General features: G+C 33.3%; 3 protein-coding genes across 3 annotated transcripts; all 3 read right to left on the bottom strand.

Annotated features, from left to right (window-relative positions):
* Positions 1–2,148: 2,148 nt before the first annotated feature.
* LOC140823987 (uncharacterized) lies at positions 2,149–2,502 on the bottom strand. The gene has a single exon (XM_073185591.1). The coding sequence runs from the start codon at positions 2,500–2,502 to the stop codon at positions 2,149–2,151; it is 354 nt and encodes a 117-aa protein (XP_073041692.1).
* Positions 2,503–4,176: 1,674 nt separating this feature from the next.
* LOC140818960 (ABC transporter B family member 28-like) lies at positions 4,177–9,427 on the bottom strand. The gene is made up of 16 exons (XM_073178930.1): positions 8,849–9,427; positions 8,554–8,741; positions 8,155–8,178; positions 7,302–7,403; positions 6,920–7,010; positions 6,611–6,711; positions 6,456–6,506; positions 6,245–6,373; positions 6,002–6,064; positions 5,657–5,936; positions 5,381–5,529; positions 5,208–5,297; positions 4,962–5,096; positions 4,823–4,879; positions 4,691–4,747; positions 4,177–4,549 (listed from the first exon to the last, which is right to left on the bottom strand). The coding sequence occupies exons 1-16, from the start codon at positions 9,261–9,263 to the stop codon at positions 4,313–4,315; spliced, it is 2,169 nt and encodes a 722-aa protein (XP_073035031.1). The 5' UTR covers positions 9,264–9,427; the 3' UTR covers positions 4,177–4,312.
* A 1,175-nt stretch (positions 9,428–10,602) lies between these two features.
* LOC140818968 (dehydration-responsive element-binding protein 1A-like) lies at positions 10,603–11,719 on the bottom strand. Its single transcript, XM_073178942.1, has one exon. The coding sequence runs from the start codon at positions 11,601–11,603 to the stop codon at positions 10,908–10,910; it is 696 nt and encodes a 231-aa protein (XP_073035043.1). The 5' UTR covers positions 11,604–11,719; the 3' UTR covers positions 10,603–10,907.
* Positions 11,720–14,692: the final 2,973 nt, after the last annotated feature.

The following is a 14,692-nucleotide window of genomic DNA, read 5'->3' on the forward strand; positions in this document are numbered from 1 at the left end:
CACAAGAGACGTACACTTTTTATAATAATAAATCATGTTATATATAGATCTATTAATCGTAATTTTTGGAAAATTAATTTCTCTCGAGACATTATTGTGAGATTTGAGTTGTATTATTCGTATATTTATTACATAGAGGGTTCTTTTTTTTTTTCTCGAACAAAAAAAAAAACTTAATTTCATTACGTCAAAAATTTATTGCCAAGGATGGATGGACTAATGATTTGTGCGCATTAGTTTTCGGCTGAGCGCAATGTTTCCTATGGTCAGTGAGGCCCATTTAAAATATAGAAAGCAAAACTCAGGCCCTAGAGGCAAAGCCCATAATTTCCTAGACGGGCATGCCAACAAGTGACTGCATGCCCTTGGATGATATTCCTCCCTTCACCACTTTATTAGTTCATAATCATCATTAAGAGAATGCTTATCCTTTGGCAAAGAGCTACACCCATTAATGTCATAACTTTTTAATTTAATTTTTTTAAATCGAAGGTCGATTGCCTAATGCGCGGACATGAGTGGTGATACCTCGGGAAGAGCCCCCGGCTAGTCGGGCTAGTAAATATTACATCTACCTCTCCTGAAGTTTGTTACGGCTACAAATTTAGATCATATCATATAAGACTGATGTTATTGTGAGCTTATATATTCTTTTGCTATGTATATCAATCAGACTAACCACTTGAACAAATATCGAGCCAAAAAGGTTTATGTCAACTTGTGTGTACAGATTATATATATGGCTCAAATTAATTGCGTCAACATTCTTTATATTCAGGGGAGCTCAATAATTTTCGAAATTATGACTCAAATTAATGAACTTTTAAATAAAATTTTGACCATTCTCGATAAATATTTGAAAATGAGATTTCGGAATATTTCAGTCTAGAGAATAATTTAGTCAGCTTAATTGATGGCCTAATTTTCCTTAGTAAACTCTTGGACTTGGGCAGTTTCTCATTTAATTAGTGCATTGCATCCCAATTCCAATAGGTACGTGCAAAGAAATTACTCTCCTTGAATTTCACTCTCAATTTCAACATTCGTTTCATAACACATGGATGAACGTAACACAAAAACTCTTATGAGGACTCGAATCATAAAATAATATAATATTTTATTTCGTCCATCTCATGGATATATCCACAAGACTCTCATAGAACACTTGCTCTAATTATAATATATACAAAATGTCAAAAGGATTATTTCTCAATATTTTACACGTAAGATATATGATGATATTACTAATATCAACATGAATAATGCTTATAAAGATACAATCAATATATTGTTATATTGATATTGAGTAAATCTCATGTGAGACCGTCTCACGGATCTTAATCTGTGAGATGGGTCAACCCTATCCATATTCACAATGAAAATAATACTCTTAGCATAAAAAATAATACTTTTTCATGTATGACACAAATAAAGATCCAGTCTCACAAATTACGACATGTGAGACCGTCTCACACAAGTTTTTGCCATTGATATTTACAACTATTATGTCGCGAGATTGTACTGTAATATCGCGAGATTTAGTATTCAATATGTACTGAGATTTTGACAAATTAAATTTTTATATTGAATTTTTCGGATTGCACGAATTGATATAGCATCACTCTATAAGAGATATCATCCCCACACATGTCAAAAAAAGAAAGAAAAATCATAAATATAATCGTAGACACACACACAGGTGTATGCTCAGGTGTTGCTTGGATTAATCTTTGTCATAACTAAATTAATATATATTATATCTTCTATAAACTTGTTAATATGACAAGTTCTTTTATTTACACACACACACACTGAAAAACGATCGACTTTCTGCTGAAATCTTGAAAAGATGGATATGTACTATACATACATATATAGGTACAGGGAAAAATTATCAGAAAACAGTATAATATGAAACTACTGATAGATCATGATCATATTTTAACCATAAAAACACACGTAAAATAATAATATACGTACAAATCTTTCGAACAATAAATAGAAAGATAAAAATTATAGAAAGATGACGTGATCTTAACATCGGCTCTGCTGTGGGAGGCCGGGTATACAAATATTGGATATATATTCCGATAAAAACCAAAGAAAAGTGAAGAACTAGCTAAATTGTATAAAAACCGATTCAACTTTTTATGATTTCGTAGGAAAGGGAGTGATTTTTATTACAAGGCCTGGGAAGACATCGTCGGGGTCATGAATATGAGGATTCCTCTCTACGATAAAAGGATCGCTGCACTTGTCGCTGATGGTGTGCAGAGTCTCACCTTCTCCGACAACATATATCTCATCGCAAGGCCGTGCCCGCAGCAGATTTCCAGCCATACCGCCACCTCCCGCCGTGGCCGCAGCTGAGTAAGTAGTCTCTCTGGACGTTCCACCGAGAAGAATGAGGCCTAATAAAACAACGGCGCAGTACCAAGATACGGCATCGGCGGCTGGAAATGACGCCCTTAGGAGCTTGAAGGCAGAGGAATAATAACCCATCGTCTGTGTTGTGGAAAATGAACGGGTTTATTATATAGAGGAAAGGGCACCCGGAATGAATCCGCAAGGCTGTTTTGGTCATTTTTGTTAAATATAAATAAAATTCTTTAATATTATATTATACCTATTTATTTATTTATTTATTCATTCATTTTGGAGTTTGCGTAAGGACGGGGAGTAGAGAACTTTGACACCTGACCAGACCTGCATACTTTTTTTTTTGGAGAATTGAAAACTTTTACGAAACTAAAATATTGAAATCTCAATTTAATTATAATTATAATTAAGATTAAAAGTGTATTTTGCGGGAACTTTTTATATTCAGGGGATTTGGTTTCTTTCAGTTCACCTAAAAAAATCAGTGCGTTTATATTTATTATGGAGAAGTCATTTTCTTACACAAGTTCGAACTAAAACGCTGACCGACTATGTCCACAAATTTTGAACACGTGGAAATATGCATTACGCATTGGTTTGGTGGTGGTTCACGGACATGATGCCACCCAGGAAAATCGGTTCTCTATTCTTCTATTTTTCTTGCGTTCTTAATTTGTCCACTCCTTCACAAGTTTTCACCCACTTTCAATATTAAATTTTAAGTCGTCTTTTTCGCTATCAGATTTAAATATATATATATATATATATATATATATGTTTTTATTATAAATTCAAGAGATATATTATCCCAAAGACTTGTATTTTACATTATAAACTATTTTTTATTAGTTTCGATGCTTGTAACATTATACATAGAATTATGTTGAAAAAAAAATAGGTATACTTGTATATGAATAGAAACCCGTTTAATCATTAAACAATGACGAGATTTTAAGAAATTCCAATTCCAAATCGGAGAAAATTAATCTCTAATTATTTTTTGAGTAGGTCTCTTTTGTGAGACGGTTTCACGAATCTTTATCTATGAGACGGTCAACCCTACCGATATTCATAATAAAAATTAATATTTTTTCATGGATAACTCAAATAAGATATCTGTCTCACAAAATATGACTCTAGATACCGTCTCACACAATTTTTTTTTTTAAAAAAAATTGATTGATGTGTTATGCTCACCGGATATTCATTAATAATATATATATATATATATAAAATATTATATATATTAAGTTGACCGTAATCCATAGAAATACGATAACTGTGAAATGAAAGCACAACCGATGGAGGAATAATATGTGAGGCTGCAATTTGACAATTGTTATAATATTCTATTTTCATTTTTATTTAATGCTTTAAATTTACCAAATCAATGGAATAATTTTGTTCTTTGCCAACACTTACATAACTAATTATTATTTTTAAATTATTGTTGTTTAAGCGAGAAAGCATCCATATAAAATTCAAATTTTTTTTCTTAAAAAAATAAATTATTATAACAATAAAATATAAATATTCACAGCATCTTTAATGCGAAATCAATATGAGTTCGATTGGGTCTGTTTTTTTTTAATATTTCATCCAACAAAATGAAACATTTGGATCGATTCTAAAACTTTCATATTTAATTAAATGACGATGAAAAAAATTCACTGATAATAATTTTTAATATTTTTATTCACTTTTATTTGTTCGTCCGAATGAATTTCAAATGATACATAGGGTATTGACTTGAAAACGTTGGATTCGAAATACCTAAAAAAACACATACCTCGTGTATGTTTCAAACAAACTTCGATCAAGAACAAGGATTGACTCAATACATCAATGGTCAGTGTTTTCGACAATTGGATCGAAGGGATCCATTCGTATTCTCGTAACAACAAAACAAGAAAGTATAGCAAATGGAGAATTGTCATTCAAATGCAAGCCTTTGGGTGCAAACAAGAGAAGCATATTCACCCTTCTTTTCCAACAACTCAACGTGTGTACCCAGTTCAGAAATCTTCCCGTCTGAGCAGAAAGCAATTTGATCGGCATTCTGAACCGTGCTCAATCTGTGAGCTATCACCATTGTTGTTCTACCTTTCATGAGACGATTCAAAGCATTCTGAACCAGGCGTTCGCTCACAGTATCCAAAGCACTTGTCGCCTGTGCAAGAATATGTCAAAATTGTCTAAATCATGCAATCTTGAATAGTTCTACACCTTGAGATTTCTCGCTGTAGCAACGCAAAACGTCTGAGCACATAAAAAACTCCCAAAAATTTCATAGATGAACAAAGAGGTATACCTCATCAAGAATCAAGATTGGAGCATTCTTGAGCAAAGCTCTTGCAATGGCAACTCTCTGTGGAGGGGGTATATGAGAAAAGTGTTGGTGTTAATTGTTACACGGAGATCGACTGAATTAACCTTTAATTACCTGCCTCTGTCCTCCACTTAAAAGCCCCCCACGCTCACCAACTAGTGTGTTGTAACCCTAACAAATAACAATTGGCAAAAACTTGATGTATGCAGTGAAAAGAAATCGTGAATTTGATTCTACAGAATACAAGAATCACCTGTGGTAATGATATTATAAATTCATGAGCATTTGCTGCTTTAGCAGCCTTTATAATATCATCTTTGGAAACATATTCATCCGGGAGCCCATACGCAATGTTTTCTCCAACAGAAACAGAGAATAGGACAGGTTCCTGTGCCAGTTTGTTTAGTACTGTGTTACGAACTTGAATGGTGATTACATAGGTGTCGCTTCAAGGAGAAACTTAAAAGAATCTATAATAAGAAAAGATATAGAGAGATACTTGATTCACAATGGAAACCACACGAGCCCATTCACTCTTATCAAATGAACGTAGATCCTCTCCGGCAACTGTTATACGACCTTTCGTTGGCTGCAAAGTCAAAAGGTCTAGACTCTAGCTACTTCTTCGTGAGGAATATGGAATTTTATTTAATGAGCATCAGTGATATTAACCTCATAAAAGCGGGCCAATAGCTGCACCACTGTACTTTTGCCAGCACCACTTGGTCCAACTAAAGCGGTGACAGTTCCACGTTTTAAAGTTAAATCAAAACCTTGCAGGATTTGAACATCTGGCCTCAGAGGATACGAGAAATAAACATCTGTGAAACAAATCAAGTAAAAAATCAAAAATGGAGTGCACTTTACAAAATTGAATGTGTCTAATTCTCAGTGCCATCACAACAACACCAACATGAATCACATTGATGATTAACTTGTAGTGTATACCTTCAAGGAAAATATCACCAGACTGTGCAAGTGCTCTCATATTGCCAGTTGATTTTAAGGAAGACATGTACCGCTCACCCCTCGTTAGCATTTTTGCATTTGAATCGTTGACAAAAAGAGCTTCAAGATTTTTGTCACTTATCCTCCTTCTCTTTAAATCTTTCTCTAAAGCGTAAGCAAGTGCTTCATCGATTTCAGTACCAGATAAAACAGTATTGATTCTTTCAACAGCAGCGAAGGCTCCTCGAAGATCTCCAAATGTGTTCACCACTCCTTGAACCTAAAAAACGACTTATTTTCTTGTGATGAAATAAAGGATGATTACCGTGACAAAAGAGCACTCACAGCAAATGTTAACGTGAAAGTGTATCCAATAAAAGACACCATTGTTCCCACCGGAAGTTTACCCTGCACCAAACACGATGTAACCATTGTAAGATGGAGAGGATTTCCTATACAACAAGCCTCAAAGGAGATGGTACAAGTAAAAGAAAAAAAAAAAAAAAAAGAACCAAAAGACTCGGCTTCAAGAGAGGACGACAGTGAATTCACATAGGAACCATGGTGGAAAAGTCTCAAACAGCTTACAGCTTTTACTTTGCCTCCTCCAAGAGAATACAAGGCCATCAAAGAAATATACACAGCAATCCTAGTTAGGGATTCGTTGATGGACTTAAATTTTCCGAGCTTCATGCCACTATCCTCGTAGTTAAGAATCTGACAAATCCAATTTCACGATAGCAATATCAGTAAAACCATCAGGCCTTTTAAGTATGGATAACTCAAAATTGAATCCTACCTGGTGACCGAAAATTGACATTTGTCGTTTTTCTCCTCCAAACGATCTTACCTGCGACAATGGATGTCATTACAAACAAACTACAAATTTAAGAGATGACTTCCAGAAATATGACAGTAGAAATATTAAAATTAAAACATATATCAAGAGGTTACTGTGCGTATGGCAGCAAATGTTTCTGTCAGACAGTCAGCCATAGAAGCTTGGGCCGATCCATGAGCTTTGAATACATTCACAGTTGTTCTCTTGTACACAGCTAGATATAACATTCATGTTACTTTAGTATCCCAAGAAAATGATGAATGAATAAAACAATGAACGTAATAAAAGAAAAAATTCTTGGCGAAAGGATAATACGGCACTGCTACTCAGTCCTTCTAGATCCTTTGTTACATTTCCTAATATATCTTCTATAAGTGGATATATTATCGGAGAACAACTACTGTACCTCATAGAAAACTTACCGACCAAAAGAGACACTGTGAACATGAGTACACCCAAAATTGGAGCCAGTTGAATGGAAAGAGCAAAAAGTAAACACAGTGTTCCGATAACCTGCCAGGAAGATGATAAAGTACACAGTTCATGGGTCACCAAGACAACAAAAGCACGAGCTAAAAGAAGTTCAATTGAAAGTATTAGGCTACTGAGTATATTATGAATTGAACAAGGAAAACATTTCTTAAATTTACAAATATCGTCACTAACAGCATAACGTATGGAAATGAAGTTACAAAACTTAGTAAATATTCAAACTAAATCTGGGCATGTCCGGGAAAAGTACTGGGAGACAAAACATCAGGCTTGATATAAAGCTCACTTTTACTTAGGTGTACAGTTGCTTGCCTCAGAAATAGCTCTGAAACCACGATCTCTTGATATATTATCACTAACAATGCCTTTCAGAGAACCCAAATCAGATGTCAATAAAGCAGTTAGTTCGCCAACCTACAAGATGTGCGCCAAGTTCAGTTTATAAAACGCAAAAGCATTTGATAAATAAAATAGAATGGCAAATTGGAAAGGACAATAAATACACCCACTAGTGAAATAACGGCAAAGGATATATACCAATCAGTAATCAAATTTACTCATGGGTTCTTTCTTTATTTAAGCATCTATTACACTAGATCAATTAAACACCAAGAATAATGCTCAACACCACATTATTCCATATTTACTGATCAATACTAACTCCAACTATCTTTTAAACCAACAGAGGGTAAATATTAACAATCAAACACCAATCTCAGATTCTTGTTACAAAAATCTACAGTTTGAATATTTTTAAATTCAAATTTAACTGCTTCCAGCTGTACCTTGTGTGTAGGAATTAAGTTAGATTTGTCAGTTCAATTTTCATTATTCTTAGTGTGTACAAATACGTACACCATTCTTTTTTTTTTTGAACAAATACGTACACTAGTCTAATGAAACTTCGCAATTAATGATCATTATCTAAATCTAAATCTATAAAATATATGATAGCTTGGATTCTCTTAGAAATTTATTAAAACCACAACATAGATAAAATAATAAGCAAACCTCCCAATTATATAAACAAATTAATGTTTCCTTCTGTAGATATAAGAAGCATATAGTGTACATAGCAGGCATACTACGTATTACCATACAATGTTGACCTTGAAGCCAAAAAAAAAAATAAATAGACAAGCTCTAAGAAATTTAAGATGTATACCTTGTATCTATCGAAAAACTCCACCTGCAAAGCAAATTGAAATACATATCAGAAATTTGACACCAGCATATCAGATTAAACGAAACTAGAGAATTTACAGAAAATATTAAACGAAATGCTTTAAAAACATATCCTTCTCTAAGAGCTCAAAATCCTTTAGAAGTTAATTAGAAATTTGAAACTGCGTGGACATAACAAGTTTCAGTAATTGATCCATTATTTTGTAAACAGCGTCGCTCAACACACTAGATCATTTAAAATTACTGCAAACAGGAGTGATTGTGGGAATATCAATTTCCATCTTCATTGGAAAAATAATCATATTTAAATAACGCAAATAAACAAGATATGCTTTCAAGGAGCTATAGCCAAATAATGATATACAACAAAAAAATTTACCTTTTGAATCAAGACATTTTTAAATATTTGTGCTCTTAAGCTTGACATAACCTTCTCCCACATGGCATTCATATTTATCACAAAAATGATAGTAAAAATCGGCTCCACTACGTATAGAATTCCCACTTTACTCAACACCTGCCAGAGGGGATCTGGTCTTGCTCCTATTAGTACTTCAAAAAATCTCCCTAAAATAGAGCATAAACGTCAATAAATGTTCGGTGTGCAACAGTCCCTAATCCCTGAGAAATCAAGATTCGCCTTTTACACCAGTAAGTTCATAACTGCAACATACCTGAATAAATGGGCATTGCAAGAGTAGAAGCGGTGCAGCCCAAAAGTGAAAGAATCGAAAACAAGACTCTCGATTTATGCCTAGAAACCAGATTCCACAACATACCCCAGCTTATCAAATCAACGGATTGGAGCTCGAGGATCTCATCCCCTACCGAATCATCGATTTTGGGGTCATCTTCCGACACGATAGAGGCGGGGCCCGAAACATACGCGTGGTTGAGGAGTATGGAAGATTTTCTTGATCTTGCCTCAACATTTTGCAAATAGAACAAAGAGGGCAGGTGAGAAATCTTCTGAGAGTTGAGATTATTAGTGAGATTAAGCTTAATTTTCCGTGTTCTGTGGCTGTTGTAGTGTTTCGGGTTGGACAGGCTGAAAGAAGGAAAGAGGGGCGGAGCTTTTGCAGCCGCCATTTATGTTGAAAGCGATTTTTTGACTTTTCGAGGATTTAGCGTAAAAAAGTAGGATTTGTGTTTCGTTGATGGCTGTACCTCTGTGTTCGTAATTTTTTGGGAAGAAGATGGTGATTATTCTTTCTATCCACTTTGTCTGAACGTCCCTCGCCATTTGCCATTTTTTTAAAAATGCGAATTTTGTTTGTTGCCATTGTTAACTTTTAGCGTTGATTAAATTATGATACTTTTTTTTTTATTATATCTAAAAAGTCACGACTCATTAATTTTCCGTTATCTATATTAACGAGATGTCGTCGGTTGTTGTATTTGTGTCATCCAGCTCGATCTTGCAGCATCCGACATGAAATATGACTTGCTGCAAATGGAATTTTATTTCCAAGTGTTTTTCATGCTAGTCATTTTGATAACTGGTCTATAAAAATCATTAAAATACTTCGACTCGCCATATTTCTAGCCGGGCAGCGAGTGTTCGTGCAACTTTTAATAAAAGTTACGGTCTGATACATCTATTTAATTTTAACAGGAGAAAGTGTGAATTTTTTATATCTCTAACGGAGGTTTGATGGAAAAAAAAACTCAAAATTAAAGGCTTAAACTAGGATTTGGAGATGCAGATAGAGTGAGATGTGATCGGGGATCATGGATCCTGGTTGCTCAATTTTGTAGAAAAGAATGAAGTCACATAGCTTTCATATGCATTAGCCCCCAATTATTAACATTAAACTAACAATTGAGGCATAATCAAGACACAATTTAAAATTTGAGGGTATCAAACAAAACTTGAAGGATAAAATTGAGAATAGAAGAAAACTATAAGTACATAATTATGAGTTATCCCTTATATATTTTTAAACATATAGAGCTAAATCTACTCCAAAAATTAATAGGTTAAAACCCTCTTGTATTATTAGACTTGTTAGCTAAATTAATGAAAAAATTTAATAATTTATTTGCAATCTTTTTTAAAAAAACGTGATTCTCTCACTTTTCAATGCCGAAGTAGTTTTTTTTTTTGTATTAAATGGGCTTTTAAATGCTTACAAATATAAATAAAAAAACATTTATTTTTCCAAGATTTTAGTAAATATCCATGTAAAAAATATCATAGTCTCACTTATACATACAAGTATCGCGTGGCGTTATCCTTTTGTCGGACGCTCTTTCGGGCTTCTTCGATCAACTCTGTGGGAGCTATTTGCGGTATGTGAAATCTCACTTTGTTATAGTTCATCAAATAGTACTGCGAAGTACGTGCAGTTCAGGTGTTTGGAGATTTGATTGCAAGAAGAATTTGCTTACCTTCCCACACTCATCATCAAAAGCCAAAGCAGATGACTAAAAACTTGGTTTTCCTATTTTACATCTGAAGAAGTATTTTCTCGTGAATCTCACAAAGCACACTTCAAAGTCACTCCGATCGATTCACGTACATGGCATCAAAATTATTTAAGGATTATTTTGTCATTTTCATCATGTGAATAGATATGAGACCCACGTGATATTTGATGGATCCACATAAAATTTACATGATTCAATGATATATAATTAATTACATCCACACACCATAGCATACAAACAACCATTGGGTGGCCGTACGGTTCAGAAACACTCCTACATCGAGCACCTGGAAATGAACGTGTGCTAAATGGGATAGCTCCATAATGCCATGTCAGCACCCGTCTCCATGTCCTCAGCGAATCGAGGCGGAGGTAGCATCAACCCCTCAGCCATGTTGGCTAGCAATCCGGGCATCCCAAATACCGCTTCCTCGTCCATAAAGAAGACATTTTCCGGCGCTGTGGAAATCTCAGTTGTGGCATCCTCTTCCTCCCTCTCCTGTAACCGTGGCCTGAAAGCCTCGGCCGCTTCCATTGCAGCCTTTTGGATATCCTTTGCATCCGAGGTAGCAGGGACGGGCAACTTGGACGCAGAGTCCGCAAAGTTCAAACAAGCTAACTTCCCGCGAAGCGCAATGGCCGCCACATCATGGGCACGTGCTGCCATCTCCGCCGTGGGGAATGTCCCGAGCCAAATTCTGGACTTCTTGTTAGGCTCCCGCACCTCGCAGACCCACTTTCCAGAATTCCGCCTCCTCACACCCCTGTACACCGGGTGTCTCGTCTCCCGAAATTTCTTCCTCCCGGCCCTCTTTTTCGGTGTGTTGCAAGCTAGAATCAGTTGATCTTCATCAGAAAAATGAGCTTTACTGCTGAGATGATCAGAAATCACTTCATCAGCAGACGTTACTGAAGATGATGCCCAGGAATCTTGAGCACTAGGAAAAGGGTCTGAGTAACAACCACTGAAAACCTGCATTATCGGAACAAACAGTCGCATATAAAGTTCCAAGAAAGTTGTTTTTCAGTAGTGTAAAAGTCGAGAAGTGAGATTTCTCCTTAGTGACTTTGCATTTAGCTTTAATTAAAAGGGATATATATGTATAATTCATGGATCACTGCAGATAGATCTTTCTTTCGTGACGCGATTTTAGCACACGGTTATGTTGGTAAGGCGCCAGGCTGGGGGAGGCTTTTATATGATTGAAGATATGGGAAATTAATAGGTGCCAAGTTGGCGACTGGACCGAATTACAAGTGTCCAACACGTGTCTATATGGTGATACAGCGACTTGCCAGATTGACCAATTCGTGGACTGAAAACAGTGGAACTACTTCTTTTTCCAACACTTCCGGTTCAGTCAATAGGAACCAAAGATAGAAAGTTCCTTTTCTAGTAATACTACTATTTCTAAAAAATATTAATTATAATTATTTCTCTATTCAAATATAGAAAATTCCTCTTCTAGTATATTAACACTTAAATTAAATTAAACTCCCTCTGTTACATATATTTATGTTCGATTTCATCTGTGTTTTGGATTCTCTACTGCGTTGAAAAGACATCATTTGGTGTTGTGTATTTTTTATACGAGATGATCATGTGACATCACACCATATGAGATAAATTTAAAAAGTTGTCGGATTAAACGAGATGATCATGTGATCATCTCGTATAAGAAGTGTTGTGTTTTCAACACAGTCAATGATCCAAATCTGTTTTTCTCATATATATATATATATATATAGTTTTGATATCATGCACACTTATCGTGCACACCTATTTGAGCACCGATGAGGTGTCACTCACCCATTGGATGTGATGAAATATAGAAAAATTGTGCATCCAATAAGTGAGTGACACCTCATCGGTGCTCACATAGGTGTGCACGATAGGTGTGCAGGATATCAAAACTATATATATATATATATATATATATATATATATAGTTCAGTTTTATTATTTATATTATTTATTCAAACTTTTTACGGATAAACTCTTATTTATTTATTATTTATAATTATTAATATGTTCATTTATTTACTAAAACATTAATTGAATAAATGATAAAAAAAAAAAAAATTGTTAGATTTATTCTTCGAATAATTTTCTTAATTTATATGACACACACTCATCAATACTTCGGAACTTACGTGACAGCCGCCATTCCAACAACTGGACTGGACAGATCACAAAGACCAGGTTTGGGAATGACGTCATGCAATTCCGTACATTAATGCTCGTTTGATTACACGGTTGACAGTTAAAGTAACTGCCCGAAGCTTCACACGGAAACGCGTGGTTCTCGTGTGATTGTACCTGAGGGTATTAATGTGACATCATCGTATGTCTTTGCCATTTTTTTCCCCTCGATATTATCCGCCTACCATTTTCGATCCAAATAAAGACAACAAATTTTACATGAAAATTGTTACACATGGATATTATTTAACTAAATGATTTTTGTTTGATCATAAATTTAACATTCGTCGATTTTAACTCTTTGTTTAATCTTGGTGTTTCTTATAGATCATTTTGCCAAAAAAATTTAAAAAAGAATCATGGATCAAATAATATGTTTTGATAAGTTCTTTTTCAAACTTTCGCTTATTACATCCATGTAGAAAATAAAATAGCATTGACAATTAGAGTAATGTTAGCTCATTTCAAAATCATATTTTAAAAAATAATCTTATTTATTAAAATAGTTTTCGATATGAGTAAATCTCTAGTGAAACAGTTTCAGAAGTATTTATTCGTGAGACGGGTCAATCATGTTCATATTTACAATAAAAAGTAATATTTTGTCAAAAAATATATACTTTTTCGTGGATGATCCAGATAGATCACAAAATTGACCTATGAGATTATCTCAAGATAATTTTTGTGTTTCATTGAGGCTTTCAAATTTTAAAATCCTAATTTATTTTTTTTACTTGTTCTCCATCGCAGTCCTATACTACTACAACTTAGTGGAAGAAAGTAAAGCATTAGCCATTATGTATGTATTTGTGGGTTCAACATGCTGTCTTTTTTTCCACTTAGCCCTCATAAAAAATAATTGAAATAATAATGATAATAATAATAATAATAATAATAATAATAATAATAATAATAAACCCATAAAAATAAAAATATTATAATAAAAACTAATTAGCATTTTCAATGAGATTATCTAGCTCTCGAGATAAATCTTATATTATAGTGAAACAATCTAATGAAAAATTAATGTTAGGAGAAGAAAGCAAGATGGGAAATGAATTAAATGAGTGAAAAATTAAATAGGACTTAAATGATGTACTTGTAACTTAACAAAAACAAAAGATTGATTTGACAAACTAGCATAAATGAATGACAAACATGTTAATTATTTCGATTAGTCGTTGTTTTTATTTATTTATTTATGTACGGTAAACTGTTGGTTGGTTAATGCTTAGATTTTGGATATTTTTAGAAATCTATCGATATATCATCTAAATATTAAATTATATTTTTACTTATATTTCTTTTTTAGAATGTCATTGGCGAGAAATTACTAAATTTAGTAACAACTCAGATTATATATATATATATATATATATATATATATATATATATATATATATATATATAGATATATATAGATATATAAATAATATGTATTTGAGATAAAAAAAAATTATGATGATTAAATAGTAAATTAATATTCATTGGAAAACCTTATTGTAGTTATAATTTTTAACACTCAACCAATTTTATTTTTAGAAAAATTAAATAAAATAATTAAATATTGTATTTCTTTTTTAATAAGTAATTTGATCAGGAATTACTTAAAATAGAAAAAAATTATTTTTGAATGATTTATCTCATGAGTGATACTGAACATTGCAATCATTATATTTTAAATTTATTTATACAGTTTTTAATTAAATTGATTGATATAATCATAGCAGAATTTTTAATATAATTTATGTTTTCAATAGAGTTTAGTTTTAATTTGAGTAAAAAAATAAAAAAAAACATATAATACATAAATTACATTTGAATTAATATAAAATTTAATTAAATTCAAAATTGAATTAAATAAATTGATATAATCAATGCAAACA

Source organism: Primulina eburnea, chromosome 2 (assembly GCF_022965805.1).
Source record: "Primulina eburnea isolate SZY01 chromosome 2, ASM2296580v1, whole genome shotgun sequence".
NCBI lineage: Eukaryota > Viridiplantae > Streptophyta > Magnoliopsida > Lamiales > Gesneriaceae > Primulina > Primulina eburnea.